The following is a 22,562-nucleotide window of genomic DNA, read 5'->3' as shown; positions in this document are numbered from 1 at the left end:
AAAAACACAGCACAGCAGATTCTCAGTTGTTCCTAAAAAATAAACCCTTTATTCAGAACTTTCACATTAAAGCACCCATACAGCGTTATGAAAAATTACACAGATTTATTTAATGCTAAATGGGTGTTATTTTGTGCAGTGTTAGTCATCTCAGCAAGTATAAGCGACCTACATGCTGCACAGGCTGCGCTTGCATAGTGAATCATTCACACAACTGTTGGCAAGGAATGTATCAGATCTCAGTATCACAGTATTAAAGGCAATTTGATTTGGAACACCTCCATGATGGACTTCTTGTACTTTTCATCAGGCTGCTGCTTCCTCTTGCTACCTGGCTGCAGGAACTCGCTGATGGCGGGAACTCTGGTCATCCTGCCCTGGAAAGACTTGAGGGAAACATAGAAAGTTGTCCTGTGTCATATGATTCTTTAACAACCTTCAACAAATAATCTTTTTGTTTGTTTTTCCTTTGTGGATCCAGCCTTAATACAGTATGTGACTTTTACACATTTTCACCTTAACGTTGGGAAAGTCGGCGAGGATTCCAGGGAATTTCTCCTCCAGCATCAGGGTACATTCAAGTAGCTGCACATCTGCACGGCTTAGTTTACCTCCCACCAGGTAGATGGGCCCAGACAGAGCCTGAGAAGTTTGTTAAAAAAACACAATGAACCACATGCGGCAACAAGTCATACACGTCAGTCTATTATAAATGTGTTATTGACATAGGTAACACCCGCTATACACTATATAAAGGGAGGGCCATATGCACATACTCTGGTACATTTCCAAGACCTGGAGAGTTGCCGCCAAGCAATGACTCATCAGTAATGCATCTGTCTCATGAAATAGATTTGTGCATCTCTAAAAACGCACGTAAGACCTGTACAATGCAATATGTAAGCCATTTTTTAGTTTTAATTGTGATCAATCACCAGTAATATTTCTTTAGCACACAAATCATTATAGTGACTCTAAAACACATAATAATCCAAATTTCTAATTATTTATGTTCCAATCTGTGAATCATAAATCAATGATATGAACAGAAATAAGAGGATATCGCCTCCTGCATCAGACTTTATATCCCATCATAAATAATCAGATATAATCATAAACAAGCTTTTGCTTTTTAAGCAATATGAATCAGTTATTAGACGACTCCATATCATATAATATGTACAGCAAACAGAGTGATACCTTTTCAAACACTGGAAGGTAGCGCTCCTTTGCTTTACTCTCGATATTGTCCAGTTTTGGTTTTGGATCTGGGCTGAAGATTAACATCATGATCATCTCCATGAGGTCCATCACTCCCTCTGAGTACATGTTAATCCTGAAGCATCAACACATACTGTGACACATTCATCCACAGAGATCACGTGAAACAATAGATGCTCTCTTCATTAAATATTTTAAACCATACATGGCACGGTCTTTGATATCCTTCCCATGAAGGTTGTACTTCTCTGCGATGTAATTTAAGATTGCCTTTGTCTGAATCAACTTCATGCCATCGATTTCCACCATGGGAACTTGTTGAAACATGAGAGCTCCATCTGAGGATGAAAACAAAACAGCAGGTAATTCAGGTAGACAGTCCCAGTGGTAAAACATTAAATTTTATTGTATACTAAATCTCTAACTAGAGGTCACAAGATCTTTGAGACCTTCAACTCAAAACTGTAGTGTCATCTGAGCTTGCGTGATATGTGGGTTAAAGTTAAAAGATAAACAAATGGCAAAACTAAATTGAAAAATCAACTTGAAGGGCCAATTTTAACTTTAAACATTTTTTTTCTTTTAACAACAACAACAATAATAATAATAACTCACCACTTATGAGTTTCTCATACTGCTCATGAGTTTCCAGAAACACTTCATCAAACTGTGAACAAGAAATTACAGGGCACATTTAGGACACATTCAAGACATTATCAACACACCACACCCTTTATTTACCTCAACTTCTGCGACTGCCAAAAGCCAGCGGATTGACTCCATTCTCCCTCTCCCATTAAGGTAGTGCAAAACGACTTTTTCAGCCATGGTGATGGTGTTTTTGAAAATTTAACGGCGGATCTTAAGCTAAAACAACAAAAGTAATATCACAGGGTGTGAATAATACATGCAAAACATTATAATTAAAGTATCAAATCTATCAAGTCTCAGACTCACTTGCTTCTGCAGCTGTCAGGCTGTCGTGCAGAAATCAGAGTGAAGTAGGAAGCACAAATGAACTTTGTTATATAACTCTGTGGCGTCGACAAAAAAAAAAAAAAATGGGAAAGGAGAAAGTGCAAGGCAGAAAAGCAACTGAGGGCTGTGATTGGTCAGTTCCGGCCAATAGAAACACAGCTCATTAACATTTTTGCCGCTAGACATCATGGGAAATATCCTAACGTCTGAAGTTTCTCGGATTATTTTTATATTAAACGTTTTTATAATCGTATAAATCGCATCTGTTTATAATAATACAAAGCGAAGAAACTCGTCGATGTGTGACACAAAGCGAAATGTGCACAACGAAGAAACGCGTCGATGTGTGACACCATGACAGAGGACAGTTGTTGGAGACACAGTCATATATACCCACCGCCAGCCTGCTTCTCGTTGGATGTGAGGGCGATCTGGCTGCGACATCTGTCACCCCATTGATCGCTAGGGTTGATTCGGCTGATCTGGCTGGCTAGGCGGGTGTCCCCTTCCTCCCTCACCGCTCCATGTGTGTCCCTCCCGAAGCCCCGCGCTCGGTGGAAGAGGACGAGGTCCCCCCGGCGGACGACCATCCATCGGTGTACCAGTAGCTGCGCTCCCCTGCTAGAACCTCCAAACAAGCTCAAGGCCCATTTGTAGGAGAAACGTAGGGAAGTTAAGCTCCAAGCGTCAGACACATCCAAATGCGGCGCTGCACGTGGCAGTCTGCCTTCCTTTTCTAATTTTAAAATTACATGGTTGTTTTTTTCTGCTTTGTTTAACTGTTATTTAACTATCAATAGTTAAGTTAATAATAATAATAATTATTATGTGTTTGAAAAGTTGTCCAGACTTTAACATGATGATGATGATCCTGGATTACTGCGACATCATCAGAACAACCACAAATGAAGTACTGAGATGAGATAAAACGCTCAGATGATATTAAACAATAAAATGTAAGAAATATAATCACATGACTAGAACATAAGAAGAAGCTTTAGGAGAACTAGAAATCATTTTTTAAATGTTAAAAGTAATTTTTCTCCCCCATGTTGATAGCAACACACTTTTTCCACAGCAGCCATTTTGACATTAAGTATTAAGATCAACGCAGATGTTACCAATGATACTAATTAAGGTTCAGTACCATTTATTGCTTGATGTGAATGGTATTGAACCTTAATTAGTATCATTGGTGTTTGCCCCGAAAAAATCTATTATATTTATTGTTATATATAGATATACACTGACTGGCCATTAGGTAAACTTGTACAATCCAATATGATTCAAATAAAATAAAAAACAGTCATAACTTTTACAAAGCTTATAATGTTTCAGGTATAAATATTCTTTACTATTGAAGTTGTAGTTTGCAGTAGTGTTAAACTGGACTGCATTATATTGTAAGGTCTCTCATGTATGTCAAAATGGCCAAAATAGAGTTCAGTTTAACACTAATACAAACTACAACTTCAACAGTAAACAATTAAATTAAATTAAATTAAATTAAAACCTCTCTGACTGTGTCAACACAAACTGAAACATTATAAGCTTTGTAAAATTTACAGCAGAGTATTGGATCACATTGGATTGTACAAGTATACCTAATGAAGTGGCCAGCCGGTGTATGTGTGCATCATAATACAGGGAGACTTTTAGCAGGGCCCTGTAAGACTTTTATTTTATGTTTAATCAGTGATTAGATTGGTCAGAGGTCAGACTATTTAAAGCTGCCTTATAAACTGAATAAACCTTTGGTTGCTACGTGTGTAATACGTATAACCATTAAGGATGACACTGTCCTTGATTATACACACCACTGATGTGTTTATAACTTCCTACGCTGTATAAGTGAAATCTTCTTTGTAATCAATATTATGTGCCAATGCAAGCAAAGAAACATTCCCTTCCATAATGCCACTTTCCATTTGAATCAGAACATCAGATCCGTATTCATGCATGGCATTAACAGTGAGCTGCTGCTACTGATGGATTAAGTTCTAGCAGATTAATCTGGATCACCCTGGTGCAGCTGTTAGAAAATGGACATATAGGAAACATTCAGCCTTCAGTCAGCTGATCGGTGAGAAGGGTTTGGTGAAAAATTACACAAGTTAAACATATCGGTAAGTTTAATTATAGTCGATAACTGGCAATTCAACAATCATATTCAGTTTGGCCGAGAGGGTAGAATGCGTTAACTTGTTTACTTCTGAAACTAATCAGGTTTGTACAGTGAGGCAACACCTTGCCATGTATTTTACTGAAATTAAAACACTGCCTTGAATTTCATTTAAAAAAACATGAATTACCTGCTAGTCAAGGCTACTATCATAAAACAAAAACAGCAGAAATGTTTTTAAAAAACAAACACAAAAAAAAAGACTGTACTGTACAGATGAAAAGTAATTAGTCAGGCAAAAACAAGTCACAGTGGAGTTTTCATCAACGTATAATATGTATATTATGTATACAGGTTGGTGAGAACATTCAATGATACAAAACTGAGGGTGTATCCTCTGAGGGACAGTAGTTATGTTACAGAAATACAAAATAAAACACTGAGGAGCAAATCTGGGCTCAAATTTTGGCCATTTGCACGTAGCTTTACACAAACACTTAGATATTTAAACAACTCACAACATCCATAATACACATAATGAAAAAAATAATAATATTGCTGAGTAAGATATATGTACAGATTTTTTGATTATAAAACAACTAGGCCTACTCTTTGGAGGTTAAAGAGTTCTTAAGAGTGCAGAGCTCTCTTCCAGGTCACAGATCAGAGCTCCAGGGAGGGCACTAGCGGTGTCCATATTTGGCAGACCAGTCTGTTCGTCCGTGGATGGTCTGTACCGGTGGGCGAGGCAGCAGACCAGAGGTGCTCTTGCTGGCCAACGGCAGGTTGGCAGAGGCGCTCATCGGACTCCGTCCAGACTGCCATGTTGCATAATCTAAAAGTAGCATCAAAATAGCAAATAAATATACAAACGCTAGCAGGTTTGTTCGCAGAATATTACAGAAAGCTCTAAAGCTGATCCTCACTTGATGCTGTTGACTCCACTGATGGACCCTGATGCCCTCTGTGACCAGCAGAGCTAAGGTCTTTTTTGTAAAACGACGGCATGTATCCACCTGGGATTGTATTTGTACCTGAAATTGAAAAAACAAAAAAAAAAAGCAACAGTGAGAAGTTGAAAAGATAACAGTGAAGTTAAAGTGTAAAGACGTGACATTCACCATGAGTGCCTCTGCTCGGCAGAGTCCCTCCAAACGGAATACTACTGTTGCCCCAAAGATGGCTTCCAGTGTAGTCTTTGCTGGCGTTTATGGCCACGTTCTTCTTTGTGCTAATGCCTAGAGGAGAAGAGATGATCAGATCCGCTCATAACATGTAACTAATCAGATAGATATTGTCTGTGAACGGCCAAAACTCAGAGTACGACACAAGCACAATACACCTGATTTTATTCACTTTCACTGCTCAGGGAAAAACCTCCGCTCTCATGTGCTGACATGCATGTGTCTTACTGTGAAGATTCTCAGAAGACTGAGTCAATATTATTTTTGGCAGCCTTTCACACTAGCTTGAACAACAAACCAAATCAAACCAGAGTTCATCTGCTATGATCTGCTTCACTAAAAAAGGTAAATCTTATAATATACATTACCAGGCAAATATCTTGACTGTCTCAAGTAATGCTGCTTAGCAGAGGCGGTCCTTGATGGCTCTTGATACGCTGCAGTCTTGTTCAGGTTTAAAGGTGCATCCTCTTTTGCTTTGGGTCGACTGAAATCCAGAACATTTCCATATCTGAAAGACATTGAGACACGGGTGGTGTGAATTACCTGCTTGTAGTAATATTGTTGGGTGACTCAGGCTTCAGATCTTTTTGCATATTTTAGTAGCACCTGCTCAGTGAATCCTCCCCCTGCCTCGACTTCCCTGCGGAGTAGTTAGTTTTCCCAAGAATACTTATGGACAGATCAGTTTCTTCATATTCGTCCCAGTCTTCAGCCTTAAGGTGTCCTGTGCCGTGGCCCCAACGCCGCCGCCCTCCTTTCGGTTTCATCTGATAGCTCAGCAGGTTTGCATTTTCTGACTCCTGTCTCATTTGCTAAAATCAAACACACGTTTGAAAGAAATACATTATTATAGTGTCGAGATATTCGGACTCCCTTTGATGGATTTCAAAAAGACTTACTCACCTTGCTCTTGTCAACAATGTAAGGGAGATGGCTCTGTGGCGTTCCTTCACTCTGTTCCTGCTTCAGGATGTGCTTCGGTTGCTGCTCTCGCACCAGCTCGGCATGCCGTTGGTACGCTGCCGCCTGGGCAGCTGCAGATACAGGAGACGGCTGGATCTGCTGGAGAGGCCTGGAGGGGGAGCAGTGTTGGTTGGGAGGTGGAGGCTGGGAGGGGGGTACAGGCTTAAGCAGCAGGGGTTGCTGCTGCTGCTGCTGCTGCAGCATTTGTTGTGACTGCAAAGGAGCCTGCAGCGGCACAAGGCCTGGCTGAGGTCTGCCCTGCTCCAAGATCTGCTGAGGAGTGCCCAAAGCCTGGCCCACGTGAAAGTAAGAGTACCTGAGAGCCTGAGAAGATAAAATAAAAAATGGGAAAACATCTTTTAGCTTTTATTCTCTAGAAAATACTTGAAGTGTAGGTCAGGCACTACCTGGGCAGAAGCTGGTCTCTTCTTGGGATCCCACTGGAGCAGGTCTGTCATCAGATGGATGGCTTCAGGGCTGGCATTTGGGATCAGTGTCTTCAGATTATTGGGAACACACTGAGGCCAGCGGAAATTCATCGCACTTGCCAGATGATATCCATCCGGCCAATCGTTCTAGAAGAAGAAGACACAATCCATCGTATCTGTTCCATACTTCATACTCAGCTCTCACAACTCGACGTTAAAGAAGAATTATTTATCAATGAAACACACATTCATAAGTATGTATTTTTATGTGTTCCACAAGTAAAAAAAAAAAAAAAAAGTTACCTTCTTTGGTGTACCCAAGACTTGGCAAATCTTGAATATGGTGTCTACCTCACTGGAGCCTGGAAAAAGAGGCCTGAGGGTATAAAGCTCTGCCATGATGCAGCCAACTGCCCACTGGTCGATGGGTGAACTGTAGGTCGTGGATCTGAGGAGCACCTCTGGGGCTCTGTACCTGGTCCAAAAAGAGAAGGTATTAGGACTTAGTTGGACTGAACTATTAAGCATGCTTTCCTCTGAAAGAAACTCACCATCTAGTCGAGACATAGTCTGTGTACGGTGGTCGAGATCTGATTTCTCGGGCGAGCCCAAAGTCGGCTATTTTCACCAGCTCGGGGCCCATGCACAGAAGATTTTCAGGCTTCATGTCCCTGTGAAAAAACCCTAACAAAGACACGTCACATGGACGTCTTGAGTCAAATTTTGAGACAATAATATCAGCCACTTTTAAAAATCAGTCGTAAAACAGACGTACCATGTTTGTGAATGAATGCGAGACCCTGTAGTATCTGAAACATTATATTTCTTACAGCAGATTCAGGAAACAAACGAGTCCTACAAGGCGGAAACAAACAAAGTTATGAAACTGTAAGCATTTGCCAAATATAGTTTGTGGAAGGAATAACGCAACATCTATACGCACCTGTCTTTCATTAACTGGTACAGATTTTCCTTCATGTACTCAAATATGAAGTACAAGTGATCATTTTCTCGAATCACCTCCTTGAGTTTGATCACATTAGCATGGTTGAGTTTCTTTAGGGACTGAAATAAGGAAGAAACAGATCATGTAAGAATATGCTGAATGCATAAACACAAAAACAAAATGGTAGGAAAAAATTAAAAATCTAACCATGCTGGACAATACACACAGGTCACTGCAGCACATTCAAAAGCACGCCCTACAGCTACAAAATAAAACCTCTCTTGTTAAAACATGGCTATTGTAAGAACACAATGTAGTCTGGGGGGAAATGCTGCAAAAGGGGGGATTTATGCTTACAATTTAAAAAAGGGGAAAATAAATATAGCAGGATGGACAAATATACGCTTGCACTGGGATGATACAGGTTTAACCATGCTAAATTTTTAGTACAGGGGAAAAGCTGTAATGGGATTTTGAGATTTTTTGGTGTGACATGCTGTAATTATAATCTAATTAGCAGGACTCTAAAAAAGGGCCAGCGTGTTCTACACATGTTTTGCCGCGTTAAAGACAAGCTCTAGGAAAAAGGAGGAGTGTGTAGGCCGGGGATGGGAACCAGAGCTGAAAATCAACAGCACACAAGAATCACCTTCTACTCTTAGAGCTGGTGTGTGACTTTGAGCTGTGAGGAAATTTAGACAGTGACATACTGAATTGGCGTGAAAAGAAAACAACAGAATGTTTTGAGACTAAAATGTACAACACGTTATCATTTACGCACAAATCATCAAGTTTATTATAACTTTATTCTGCACAGAAAACGAAAAATCAACCCAAACAGAGTCACAGGGTATGATGCCACAGGACTGTTTATCTGGCCGCTGTATCAAAACAGGTGACAGCATGTGTAACATTAAATGTAGAATTATATGTGTTTGCTTACAGTGTTTATTGATCCATTTTCTACACTGTGCTGCAGAAGTCTTTATTGATATTACCAATGTGTGCTGCAAAGTCTTACATTTTTTAAATCCTACACATAATGACATTAAATATTGAGTACACATAATGTGAGTTATAATTTATAAATGTATAATTTAGTGTAAAATGTAATATAATATATAATTATAGATCATTCTCTCCCAAAATCAAAGATGTGACCGCACTCTAATTTGCGTACATTAGATATTAAAGTTCAGGAAAGGATGTGCCCTTTATTTGGGTTGATTTTTCCAGAACAATCAGCTGCGCTGTTGAAATGTGTGAAGCCGTGTTAAAATGTAGATAAACTCACCTTGACTTCACGGAGGTTCATGCATTCCTCCCATGAGTAGAATTTTCTTTTCATTCTGAAAGAAAAATCGATTAATCAATCTGTTGGAAATGACATCAAAAGTCCACACTCTGCTCTTATGCTTGCAGATAAGCTTACATAAAATAGATCACTGGTTTTCAGAGATATACAATATACAATAATAATAATATACAATATGGGCCAGAACATTTCTCAGATACTCACTTCTTTATGGCAACCAGCTCTCCTGACTCCAGACTGCGGCCGAGGATGACTGAGCCGTAGGTGCCATCCCCGAGCTGTCTGATGGTGGTGTATCTATTCATTATGCCTGTCCTTCCATAGCATCATCCAGGGGCAGATAATAATCGGGTGGAAAACAGAGACGCGTTTGCCTCCGGCTGCTGAATGCAGCCAGATTTTCCTGTGACAACAGCAGAAGACCACGGGCAGAGCTGGAGGATTCATGGTGTCATGGACTTGCCTCCTTCTAGCTGAGAAGGTGAGAGACGGATGAGAAAAAGTGATATTAATTATGTATCCGCATGAATTACAATATACATAACCCATAATAAACTAAATGTGATATGACATGGAGTGGACAAATTACAGCTCTATGATTGAAACAGAGCTAATACATGTAATGAACACTCTTATACAAACCACAACCAAATATAAACAACTACAAGTTTGTATCAAGCATGCAGGCTCCAATCATCACACTGAAGAAGCATACGGGTTTTTAGTGCCACACTTAATGTGTGCAGACAAGATCATTCAGTTCATCGCAAGTAGTTTGATAAGCAATCATAATCTCTTTCTCTGCTGCACCGATTCCTGGATATTAAGTCACTGTCATTCTTGACTGCATTTGCAAAACCTCCACTGTGACCTTGAATAATTAATTAATTAACGTAAATGTGTACAGCTTCTTAAATCTCTATTTGTAATCCTATTTCTTATTTATATCATTAATATATGCATTTCTGTTTTTACTTATATATAGTTTTTCTATTCAGTTTGTAAAGACTTTAAGCACAGGTTTCATCTCTTAACACGCTCTTAATTTCTTAGCACAGGTTAATTTATCTTATAGGTTAATTTTAATACTACTGGATGCTTTTCTTGGGATCAATAAAGTATCTATCTATCTATCTATCTATCTATCTATCTATCTATCTATCTATCTATCTATTCTAATTTAAAGACACACATGAATTGAGAACACACTTTAAAGTGAAGTAGGACACATCTTGTCTCAAAGTTGAAGTGAGCTAAATTTGCACATTCACAGATTTTAACAAGGTAAAACACATAGATAGATAGATAGATAGATAGATAGATAGATAGATAGATATACTTTATTTATCCCAAGCTGGGAAATTATAGTGCAGCATTACACAAAGTGACAAGTGACAACAAAAAATAAAAATATACTATAAAGCAAACTATATATAATAAAATATCAAAAAAGCAATAGTAAATACGATAAAATAAAATAATCAGACACAGGTTTCACCTGTCTGCAGTAACTTTACCTGTTAACTAAATTAAATTAGACATTGTATACAGCACAAGTGTGTGACATCTCCTCCAGGTAACTCTGAACAGGGACCTCGTTGATTGACTTTATTAGACAGGACATGCATGTCTCTGCAGCGTGTCTCATGTTTGTGTCCTGCGTCCTAACGCAGCTAACATTAGCTGCTACTTCGCGTTAAATGTGCAGAGTTTGACGCTAACGTGAAGCTAAATTAGCACAAAAACACTTAATATTTAGATACATATCACATTTAAGTTGGTGCCAGTTGATTCAGGATAATATTATAACTCGGCGTGTGTGGTTAGGTTGAATTTTAACCAGTGTGTGCTGCTAATGAGGCACAATTAACTCCAGTTTAATGGTGTTATGGTGATGATGGTGGCCCAGCTGCTGACAAAACATTAAAACGCTACAGAAAAAAAAAAGAAACACTGGCCTGTTTGGAGTGAATGATGTCCTAAGTTAAAAACGAGAAGCAGGCAGCACTCACCCTCCTCACGTCAAGCCGACAACAACACATAGCCGAGCATTAGCAGTCGATGTTCAACAAATGGCTTCAGGGAGTAATCACAGATAAGCGCATCCAGTGTGTCCGACACACAACATAAAATATGATTACATCCAAGGCCCCTTTTCTTCAAAAGGGATCATCAAAATCTCGCGTTGCTTTAAAAAAACAAGCTAAACGCCACAAATCACAGCTCGCCTCTCCTCCGGCGGCAGAGACACAAAACACGATGAGATAAATCACCGCACCCTGTATCTTCAACACCTTTATTGTCATGCAAAACAGTGACTCACAAACTCATAGATAGTTTTAAAAAGTACATTGCAGTGAAAGGCTCATGTCGTAATGATTCATATAACACAAAATGAGAACAATATTCACAAATACTAGAAAAAACGACAAAGATCTCTCGGCGCAAAGCAAAGCCGGAAGTGAGCGAGAATAGTCTATCTTGGTTGGCATTCTTCTTCTTTGGTGAAATCCCAGGCAGACGCCTCTTGTGTGTAACTTCTGATCTAACCACTAGAGGGAGGTGTTGTTTCTTTGTGTATACTAATTACAAATTTATTTATTTATTTATTTTTAGGCAAAATACCAAAATCGAATACAAACTCTCAAAGAGGACAATAATATCAGCAATACAGAGAGAGAAAATAGTACAGTGTTGAGTGCAAACAACCAGTTCGGGGAAACGCAAGAACAAATACAGATAGAGGCAAATAAATAAAATACAGGCATACAAGTTCGACATAAACAGAGCAGCAAAAGGTAATTTAAATTTAAATATGATTTAGAAAAGTAGGAGAATAGACTCCAGGTGTATGAATACACCTTTTTCACTGCAGCCATTTTGACGTGAAATAGTAAACACAGGTGATACTAATTAAAGTTCAGTACCATTCAACAGAGTCTGTTTATGGAAGACTGTTTGACAAAACAAATTTGGTCTGTTATACATATAATGGATGGACATGGAAACATTCTTGAACTGAAAGATTTTAATGCTAAATATGGCATGAGTTGCTCCAGTGAGATCTACAAGAAAGTCTCTCAGAATATCCCAATAGTCTTTATACAGTTGATTAAGAATAATATTTTGAACATACCAACTCCAAATTTACACAAGGTGAAGAGAGATGATCTGGACCTCATAAACGAAAAATGTAACAACGAGTTTTTAGGGCTGTACTTCGTAAACACCTTATACCCAGGTAGAACAAAAAGCTCCCTCACTCTTAGAGATTATAAGAAATCTGAAATATCAACTATTTAAACTAAATAAGATTTCCAATCCTCCCAGAGTGTACAGAAGTTCATTTTAAAACTATAAACAACATTTATCCCTCATGAATTTATGAAAGAAATATTTAAATTTGTGGTAGAAAACTGTTATATTTGCAAAACTTTTTTTGTTTGGTTTCTTATAGAGGTGTGACTTTACTTTAAAATGTATGATTATTGTGTTTTTGTCTGAGTTTATCATTGTTCATGTAATATTGTTTGTTTAAATAAAGTTTTAGATGTGTTGTATGTTAGCTCACTGGAAAGGCTCTTGATTAAAGGCTGCTGTGAAAAAGGTCTTTTAGGTCAGGTAAGATTAGTCTAGGTTAGTAGGGGGAAGAGGTTAGGTTAGAAGGGGAGTTTTCAGGGTTATTTGTCATATGCAGGTTAGCACATAGTCATCTATACAATGAAATGTGTTGGACAAGAGGACCTCAGCTCAGCATTATAGGAGCACTAATTGTGTGAGAGCATTACATATGAAGAATAAAAACACAGAACAAGAAAATGTGTATGAATGTTTCATACAATGTAGAGGTGACAAGTTTGTGTCAGCTATATTCAAGTGGTTGAGAAGTATCACTGTGTCTCATTTTGGTCCTTCTTCAGTCTTGGTGCTTTCAAACTTAGTTCAGCAATGACATTCAGGTTTAGACCTACTGTTCTCACAACCTCCATAAAACACGATAGAAGGAATGCCAAAAATAGTCTTAGTCTTCTGAGTAAAACTGGAGATTCAGGATTATGATGTTTACTGCAATCTGTAACATATAAACTGCAGTTGAGAAAAGTACAAATTTGCCTCTGAAAATTTAGTGGTGTAAACATTTTACCTCCATAAACCTGTGAGCACAGTAGGTTATAAATATGTCATCTACATTCCTGGTAGATTCCTGGAGATCTACTATTAGACAATACTGTCTCTACAGGGAGACTCTGTAGCTAACTGCTAAAGCTTGAGAAACCAGTATAGTTTGAAGGAAACCAGTATGTCAGGCTATAAAGACAATTAAGCAGTCTCCAAATGAAACTGAGCAGGTAAGGAGCCACACTGAGCGGATAGTGGACCTTCTCAGTTGATTCTTCAGTTCAGTGACGTTTGAATATATGGTAATATGGTAAGCAAGTATTGTCAACTCAGAGTGATTACATGTTTTATAGTAACGTCTACTAGACTGCTAAAATGCTGTAGGGACAGTAACGTGAAGTGAACAATGCAACATGAAAGTTTGAATGGAGTTCCAATGTGAATGGAAGAGGCTTAGTATGAGTGGTTTCTTATTGACTTTCATTGTAGCTAAGCTTCAAAGAAAGTTGATTTTTATTTTATTTTATTTTTTGTTTTGGCGTGAACTTGCACGGAAAACTGTGGAAATGTGTTTTTTTTACAATGATAGATAGATAGATAGATAGATAGATAGATAGATAGATAGATAGATAGATAGATAGATAGATAGATAGATAGATAGATAGATAGTAGCATGAGACACAGTAAACATACAGTACATTACAATAAATTAAACCTGTGCTAGGATTTTTACAACTAGAAAACTATATAAAAAATAAACTACAGAAATGAGATAGATAGATAGATAGATAGATAGATAGATAGATAGATAGATAGATAGATAGATAGATAGATAGATAGATAGATAGATAGATAGATGTAGATGGTTGATTTTATGTGTATACATGCATTTTGTTATTTACGTATTTATTTTTATTTTTCTGTTTTATTTATTTTATCGTGTGCGGGTAGTGTTTTTTTATTCTTTTTATTTTTATTGTTCTCTATCTTTCTATTATCCACTTCATGTGTTGTTCTGTTTCTATTGTGCCATTTATTGTGTTCTATCTTGTTGTGCAGCACTTTGGAAACCCTGTGTTGGCTAAAAACGTGCTATATAAATAAAGTGGATTGGATGGATTATATACACAGTGTATATAGTATATATAAGTATTAGTGTCAGTGTAGTATCGCATGTATTTGGCCCTCTGGATCCTGATTGGCTGGAGCTGGAGGCTGGTCACCTGTCACCTGGTTACATAACACACAGCCCATCCTGGTAGTCAGGGGGGGCTGCTCCCTCTAGATTTATTTATTTTACCATTAATTTAGGCATTTATTCGTTGTTTAGCGTTGAGTACGTGCTGACTGCAGTTCACAGACACACAGAGCTCCGCAGGGCGCCTCCTTCTTTCTCCTCCTTTCTCCTCCTCCTCCTCCTCTCTCCAACTCCGCCACACTCGCTGACTTCCTGTGTCTGTCACTGGGGCTCCGGGCTGCTCAGCGAAATGGCTGCGTTCCTGCGAGCTCGTAAATATGTCCGCTGTGTCGTCCGTTTCTCCGACCGTGAACTGTAAACGCTAGTGTTGACCGCTTGTGAGTTTTAAAAAACAAAAACAAAAAAAGGGGACGCACTGACCCAGCTGTCATGGTGGGTGTCTCGTGTTTTTAAATCAGTGTGTTCGCAGCGCTAACTTAGCTGGTTAGCTCGCTAACGTGGCTAACGCAGCACCTTTACCTGTTAGTCGAGGCGCTGCAGCTTTTTAGTCGACGTGTCTCTGCGAGGTTAACTAGGTACCAAACACCGAAATGTTTCAGCTGTGATCTGCATTTAGCCACAAGTCCCATTTAATAGCACGGACATACGTTTGTGACAGTTGCATTGAGATTAGCACGGACGTTCACAGATTATTGCTGTGCAGCAGCGAGCGTCTAAATTAGCATTTTAACTTGAGTCAAGTTTATTTATAAGTTTTTTGGGGGCAGGTTGCATGATATATATTTGGATTTACTGACCTTGCATTTGGTCTTCTGCATTATGCATGAGTTATTTTACAATGTGCATTAAGAATAGTTAGAAATTATTATACTTATTATTATAAGTGTTTGCTTCCCTGTTCAATGAGTCTGATTTCAGGCGGAGCTGGTTGTTGGCAGCCACATGTTTTTATGAGTGCTGCAGAGGGAGGAGGAGTGGTCTCATTACAGCCTGACCATAGAAAGATAAAGCCATACTGCACAAGTGCTGTCAACAGGAAAGGCTTTCATCTGAGGCTGCAACTAATGCAGTCTTCTTATTGATTGTCCAACAAATGTCCATTGTTTGGTACAAATAATAAAAAATCACAGTATAATAACTTAACATTTAATCTGTTAATGTTTTAGAAGAGCCTAAAAACTGCAGTCCAGACCCAAAAGTTTGAAAACATTTGGACATTTATTTGAAACATAAATAAATAATCTTGATATTATCTCTAGGTGTTTTTATTGTTTTTCACTAATAAAACCTGGTTTTCAGCTCCCCCTTGTGGACAAACTATATAATGGCGACACTATTTCTAAATTTAGTTAGGCATGTCTGTGCTGCATTGGCTAACATTTATACTGATAATGATATGTGGCTGCAATAGACTGAGAGCAACCTGCAGACTTCATTGGACACGCTCTGTTTTAAACTACATAAAACAGAGAAAAGCAGCTAATTCTTACATTTGTGAAGCCAGAAGCAGCAAGTATTTTTACTGTACAATACAGGATAGCTGATACTTAATGTTTAACTGGTTTAAACTTTTTAGAAAATAAAATAAACCAACAGTAAGCAATAAAAAGATATTGCATTTTCAACATGCACAGAAGAAAACGATGACAAGAGAGCCGTCATAATTTCTCCACAAGTACAGCTTTTTTTTCTAAGGAGATCATCGTGGGTGGGTTTGGACTCGGCTGAATGCTCTTTGCATAACTCACCAAAAAACTAAACAAACACACAGCGGCAGTAGCAACAAGTTTTCAGGCTCCAGTAATTCATTTCATTCATTTTTCTTGGTGTAACAGGCTGAAGAAAATGCCGATATCGGAGGTACGATTGAGGATGAAGATGAAGGTTCAGATGACCCAAATCTTCAGGTGAGAAATCTACGGACATAAATCATATAAATTCAATGTGTTTTTATTCCTTTAACGGTCATTGTAACTGAACTGAACTGATATTTTTTTTGGAAATCTTCGATCGCAGATGTTAAAATCAAAAACACATTTTTTTCCAAGAGGTTTAAAGGTATTTTGTGATTGTTTTTCTTGTAAAATAAAGACAAATCTATATTCTTCTTTTTTGCCAACCGTGAAGAAGTTCGATTTGCACTATTTAACTTGATTCAGACTTAAACAGTTCTTTATAAACCCTGATGTTACAGTAAGACTCAAAACAAAGAGACTCAGGGTTTATTTTGACACCTTGTAACTTTTGAATTGAACTGCAGGTGCAGCTCAATGCGTTTAGAGCTCAGTGGATGTCTGAACTCAAACCGAGCTCTGGAGCAACTGGAACGAGTGACCGACTGCTGCGAGCTAAAAGTCTGAAGAAGACGCAAGAAACGGTGCGGGAGGAAAAAGTAAGTAGTTGTATTGTTGAATGTTTTCTCCAGGTCTTTACTTCTGTACATTTACACGCTGCTGACGACTGACACGACTCTTCTTACTCAGGCCACAGAGCTGTTCTTGAGAGCTGTCCAGGAAGAGCAGGATGGAGCCGTCTATGAGGGTACGTATGTCTGATGTATGGTGATCAAAATCACAAGGGACAGGATGAAATGTTAACCAGCATTTCTAACCATCATTAAATAAAGGCTCTTACAATGTTTGTGCATGTTCAGTTGTTGTCACCCATATAGTTTGTGAATTCCTGTTTTGTGATTGCACTGATCACTTCATTTCATCGTTAATATATAAGTTCACCTTTTTACTTGCAGCCATCAAGTTCTACCGCATGGCTATGCAGCTTGTGCCTGACATTGAGTTTAAAATCAACTACAGCCGTCCTCCTGACACTGACCGAGGTGGAGGAAACTAGTAAGTTGATTTTTATTTTAGATATTAGATTGATCAACTAAAGTCTGAAATGTCTCAACATGCTGTGACGGGTCTGCACTGTAAATATGTCATTAACTGAAGGGTCACTGTATTAATTAATACATTTTTTTAGGTGAAGTTGTTAAAGAAATGATGATGTTCACACTTCAATACCAAAACTAAACAGTCACATCCAGGTTGTGAACGGTCATAGAACCAGGATTGATACTAACTGCAGACAGACAGGTTTAACATAATACTTCCATTGCAGCATGGAGGACGATGATGTTGACGGTGAGATTGAGGATCTACTTTCCTACTTTGAGCAGCAGCTCACCCTGGAAAGCTCCTTTCCAAAGATCTGCATCCCTGAGTTGGACATGACTCAGACGCACATTTCAGGTAAAATATTATCTTATTGTCTGCGTTCATTTGCAGCTTGTATTCGTTATAAATAATTCATTTCTTGTTTTCATTGACTGCAGCCTTGCCACAGGAAATCCTGATGTACATATTCCGTTGGGTTGTGTCGAGTGATCTGGACATGCGAGCACTGGAGCAGCTCTCTTTGGTTTGCCGTGGGTTCTACATTTGTGCAAGGTCAGCCCTGCTGTCATCAGAGACAGCTTGTTTGTTAACAGCTTGCTTTTCTCTGGACTTGCCTCTCAAGATTTTGGATTAGTAAATTCTCTCACATTGTTGCTGCACAAGAGATAAAGTGATTAAAAGCCAGTTCTGTGCATTCGGTTTTCACTCAGTTTTAAATTTGTTTTTTTAATTTCTCTTCAGGGATCCTGAGATTTGGCATCTAGCCTGTGTGAGAGTGTGGGGACGTAACTGCACCAAGGTTGTACCCTTCAAATCCTGGAGGGAGATGTTTCTGAGAAGGCCACGTGTTCGTTTTGATGGTAATTACATGCAAATTTGGGATGCTCTGTCACAGTTTAAAACCAGTACTGAAGTCCTATATTTCCCTCCTGTTGTTTTGTAACAATCAAAAACATTTTGAGCACTTCTGAGACAAACCTGCTCTTATCATGCAGCACATCGTCGCCCTCTGCAGTGCGAGACGGTCTACAGCGACATTTTTGTGGCGTTTCGATCAACCACAGCAGAAATCTGAGAATGTGCCAGCTTCTAAAATGTGATACCACGGAGCCTATATTAAATTTCAGTACACAGAAACATAAAACACGAGCTCTTAAGCCAAATGTTTCAAATTGCCATTTCCGGAATTGGCTAGAAATATTTAACCAAACTTGATATTTCTTCTAAAAGTGAACTTGGCTGTTGCTGCTGCCAAACTACTGATGAATCCAATGAAGATGATTTACTAGATGTTGAACTCCAGTCATATTACTTTCACAGGCGTCTACATCAGCAAGACATCGTATATTCGTCAAGGAGAGGAGTCGCTGGATGGATTTTACAGGGCTTGGCACCACGTTGAGTACTACAGGTAGATGTTTGACTTTAATTATCATTTATAATTTGATTGTGTGTTCTATCAATACGAGCGCTGACTTTGTTACGACAGGTACCTCCGCTTCTTCCCTGATGGTCACGTCATCATGCTGACCACCCCCGAGGACCCGCTGGCTGTTATCCCTCACTTGCGCACTAAGAACATCAGGTACACCTTTAACACTGTGAGACGTCTTCTGCAGACTGTTGAGGGTACAGCACTTTTTTATTAAAGTCAAGTCTGGATGGGATCTTTTTGTGGTTGCTGTCATTCACTCTGTTTTATACCAGCATTGACGGCTCATTATTAGCGGCTGAATCTTGTTTCAACTCGGGACAAATGGTGGAGGGACAGCTAGGCTGAAAACAATGCTTGCCTAGTCTGTCACATTTTGGCCTTCACTGGGACTCAAAAACTTACATCCATGTAAACGTTATGTCATTTTCACTGCAAGGGAGCCAGGAGGGATATTTCAATGAGATTCAACTCCTTTTCGTTTGGGAAGGGAGAGGGAGGTAGTGAGGGCTTTCATATCGTGTGGTGTGTTACAACAAATTAAATAAATGAGAAAATGTTTTAATGTTTAAACTGATACCATTACACTATTCTATACATCTTAAAGAAAACAGACTATACAAAAACACTTTGCATACACCTCTATAAGAAAACTTACACTATATAATACCATACAAGTCTCAGCTGGTTGAATCTGGCAGTTGCAGTGGCATTGTAGTAGGCGCTTCACCTCACCTCTGTTACACTCCACTAAGTACACACTCAAGTTGTATTTTGTTTTATCTTACAGAATGGATTCTGCTCTGCTCGGTCATTTCCGTCTGTCACAGGAGACAGACAATCAAACCAAAGTCTTTGCTGTTGTCTGCAAGAAAAAGGAGGAGGTGAGAATTCATTTGGGGTGTTTTGTGGGGTAAGATAATATGTAGGAAAGGAGTAAGTGGCCATTTTAGATTCTTTTAAGCTCTACAGCTGAGATTTGTTTACTCAGATATTTTGATTTTGATGATACTACAGAAGTTTATTCAGCTTCAGCTAGTTCTGAAATCAGAATATATAGTATTTATTTATTTACGATTTAGTATTTTAATAATTTTGACTTACCATCATACCTGAAATGTTTAACAATTTGCACATGTCTTGGACAAAAGTTAAACACTGAATACTTACTATTCAAAATAAACACCATTTTAATGACTAAAAATTGCATCCTTTAACTTCCAGAAATTTAGAATAACTCTCTTCTACTCTGAGCCTGAGCCAGGGTAATGTACAAGATTATGTGAGACAACTTTCAAACTATCATATGAGGCATAGGGGTTGATTAATTTATGTTTATATTTTGTATTTTATTATTTAACTTAACATGCATCACACTGTGATGACAGACAACACTCAGAAATAAAATACTAAAATTCAAATATGAATTGTTGCACTACTCCTAAACAAGTAATGCTGTAGTGACACATAAACCCTCACCTGTCATGTCAGTTCTTAGCTCAGCTTGTAAACTTTACATTATTTGTTAACAGAAAGCGTCCGAGTTTCAAAGAAATCGGTTCTGCAGGCGGAACCCACCTCCGGAGGCTGAACACAGTTTCCACGTGGGACTGCATCTCTCCTCTGGGGGGCGTCAGAGCTTCAGTAAGCTGGTGTGGATCCACCACTCCTGCCACATCACTTACAAGTAAGAGGCATGATTAGCAATGGAAGTTGAAAAGAAACATTACTGTAGTTGGATGTTTGTTTTAACAAATTGAATCATGTTTTCAGGCTGACCGGGGAAACAGTTGTCACAGCGTTTGACCTGGACAGGATGTACACACCCTTCGTCTTTGCACGTGTGAAGAGTTACACTGCTTTCTCTGATCAGCCTCTTTAAGCAACCTGGAGACCTGAAACCACAGCAAATGTTCCTTTACCGTTTTAACAAGATGCACACATCCTTAGCCTCTTATAGTTTGGGCTGCAGCTGGATTATTGTGTCGCTATAATAAACCCTCATATATCCTACATGCAAGCATGTTACGTTTCAGGTTTACAGAATAGAATACTTATTTTCTGATTTCAGAAATTATGGCAATGGGCTGAGAGCTAAAATAATTAGCAACCTTTCCCCCCATCTCTCCCAAGCAATGAATGTTCATGCTGTTTTTGTTTCATGGTGCACTTTGTCTCTCAAATAAACTGATGAACAGAATGTGCTCTAATGGGCTGATTTATTTACTTGTCTGTTTTGATTTGGTTTAACTGAATGACTTGTATTGACACAGAAGGGCACTGGGTAAATGTCAGAACAAAACTAAAATGTCAGCCTCGGGCTAGTGCTGTGAAAGCAATCAGGTTATTTTTACTAGATTTCTCTAACATGTCTTCCTCCTGGTTATAGGAAAAGCGATACATCAGTGAAATTAGAGCTCCTGTTACACAACCTCTGTGAAAGACTGATTGCAGATGTGATTTCAGACTTCTGCATCATTTGTCTTGCTGGGGACACGCGCGGGTATAATCCACGTATTACATTTTCTGGGAATCGAGCGCGGACAGATGAACAGGATTTGCAGAGTGAAAGTTGTATTGGATTAGACTAAAATGATTTGTGGCTTGTTGGCTTTACTATAATTGGTTTTTCAAAAGGAACTATAGTCTGTTGCAAATCCTCAATTAAAACTGAGTAAATTCTTAAAACAGTTTGTTTCTAAACAACTATTGCTGCTTTTGTATGAGTTCATAATTAGTAGACAGGATTATAAAAAGGAGTTTGACATAGTTTAATTTCACATTATCCCTCTTCGCTTAGATGCTTGTTCTCATTATTTTCACTAATGCTGCTAAATTTTAATCCGTGACACAGCCAAAGCACCACTGGAGGTTAAATTTTAACACCCTGAACTAAAGTTTTCACATTTATAACGCATTTAATTAGAAGAACTAATTAAAATACCCAAACCCACTCTGAATAATGCAGTCATTTCAAAATGCAGATTCAGGGTTTTTTTTCCATCACCAGAGGTCACAGTGATTCAACATCAGCACTGTGATGAAGCCATCATTTCTGTTTTTTTAGCTTACACAGTACAATCAGTGGAAGTAATAATAATAAAATGAAATCTGAGAGCAGCTTTGTGCTTTAACTGCCTGAAAATCTCACCCAGGAGCAGTCTTAAAGTGAAATCGCTCATGAGCTGTGTGTTGTTTGCCTTCTGACGTACAGAACATACAGTGATGTTTAACTTTGGAACAGCCTGGCTGTGTGGAAAGGTAACAAAATCTGGCTACCAGCCAATCTAATGCTTATTAAGTGACACATTTAAAAACAACACCGTGTGCTCGGGACTATTTTTTCCACTTCCTGGAGCCATCTGGTTGCTTGGCAACCTCCTGGATTCCTTCTCCTATACTCCTAATGATCTGTTGCATTTCACACATAGGTTACACTTGAAGCCTCATATATGAAGTCCTCGCTAGAGGCAGAACTTCATCAGCTGGATCATCACATCACTCATGTACTGACTCAGAAACAGTCAGTGGGAGTTGTCTGACACATCATTCATGTGGAGATGAGTAAACTGACACATGGTGACCATACTGCTGTTTTCAGGGAGAAACATCGACACCATCGCCCCGCCCTTTCCGTCTAGCTGAGGCCGTGGCCTCTGAAAATCAGTGAGTAAGGCATTGTTTGCATAGCGGCTGCCCAGCAGACACGCCACCAAAGCTCACAAATAGTTGCTCTGTCCCTCCGAATGAGGGCTC

The 22,562-nt window shown here is 38.8% G+C and overlaps 3 protein-coding genes across 3 annotated transcripts; 1 reads left to right on the top strand and 2 right to left on the bottom strand.

Moving 5' to 3' along the window:
* Positions 1 to 22: 22 nt before the first annotated feature.
* Positions 23 to 2,312, bottom strand: gsta.1 (glutathione S-transferase, alpha tandem duplicate 1). The gene is made up of 7 exons (XM_010756248.3): positions 2,179 to 2,312; positions 1,963 to 2,088; positions 1,837 to 1,888; positions 1,427 to 1,559; positions 1,201 to 1,336; positions 517 to 642; positions 23 to 386 (listed from the first exon to the last, which is right to left on the bottom strand). Exons 2-7 carry the CDS (start codon positions 2,047 to 2,049, stop codon positions 246 to 248), a joined length of 675 nt encoding a protein of 224 aa, XP_010754550.3. The 5' UTR covers positions 2,050 to 2,088; positions 2,179 to 2,312; the 3' UTR covers positions 23 to 245.
* A 2,001-nt stretch (positions 2,313 to 4,313) lies between these two features.
* Positions 4,314 to 11,420, bottom strand: cilk1 (ciliogenesis associated kinase 1). The gene is made up of 14 exons (XM_019268510.2): positions 11,173 to 11,420; positions 9,365 to 9,633; positions 9,140 to 9,194; positions 7,843 to 7,964; positions 7,675 to 7,754; positions 7,451 to 7,583; positions 7,203 to 7,374; positions 6,879 to 7,046; positions 6,412 to 6,795; positions 6,115 to 6,320; positions 5,874 to 6,016; positions 5,443 to 5,559; positions 5,248 to 5,355; positions 4,314 to 5,156 (listed from the first exon to the last, which is right to left on the bottom strand). The coding sequence occupies exons 2-14, from the start codon at positions 9,463 to 9,465 to the stop codon at positions 5,005 to 5,007; spliced, it is 1,941 nt and encodes a 646-aa protein (XP_019124055.1). The 5' UTR covers positions 9,466 to 9,633; positions 11,173 to 11,420; the 3' UTR covers positions 4,314 to 5,004.
* A 3,082-nt stretch (positions 11,421 to 14,502) lies between these two features.
* Positions 14,503 to 21,006, top strand: fbxo9 (F-box protein 9). The gene is made up of 13 exons (XM_010756262.3): positions 14,503 to 14,909; positions 16,313 to 16,384; positions 16,738 to 16,869; positions 16,961 to 17,018; positions 17,227 to 17,326; positions 17,598 to 17,728; positions 17,812 to 17,926; positions 18,116 to 18,234; positions 18,695 to 18,785; positions 18,864 to 18,959; positions 19,597 to 19,690; positions 20,339 to 20,493; positions 20,580 to 21,006. The coding sequence occupies exons 1-13, from the start codon at positions 14,907 to 14,909 to the stop codon at positions 20,686 to 20,688; spliced, it is 1,275 nt and encodes a 424-aa protein (XP_010754564.2). The 5' UTR covers positions 14,503 to 14,906; the 3' UTR covers positions 20,689 to 21,006.
* The last annotated feature ends 1,556 nt before the right edge of the window (positions 21,007 to 22,562 follow it).

This window comes from Larimichthys crocea, chromosome III, assembly GCF_000972845.2.
Source record: "Larimichthys crocea isolate SSNF chromosome III, L_crocea_2.0, whole genome shotgun sequence".
In the NCBI taxonomy this organism is placed as follows: domain Eukaryota; kingdom Metazoa; phylum Chordata; class Actinopteri; family Sciaenidae; genus Larimichthys; species Larimichthys crocea.
The sequence above is the reverse complement of the archived record's forward strand: the minus strand, read 5'-3'. Positions and strand labels throughout refer to the sequence as shown.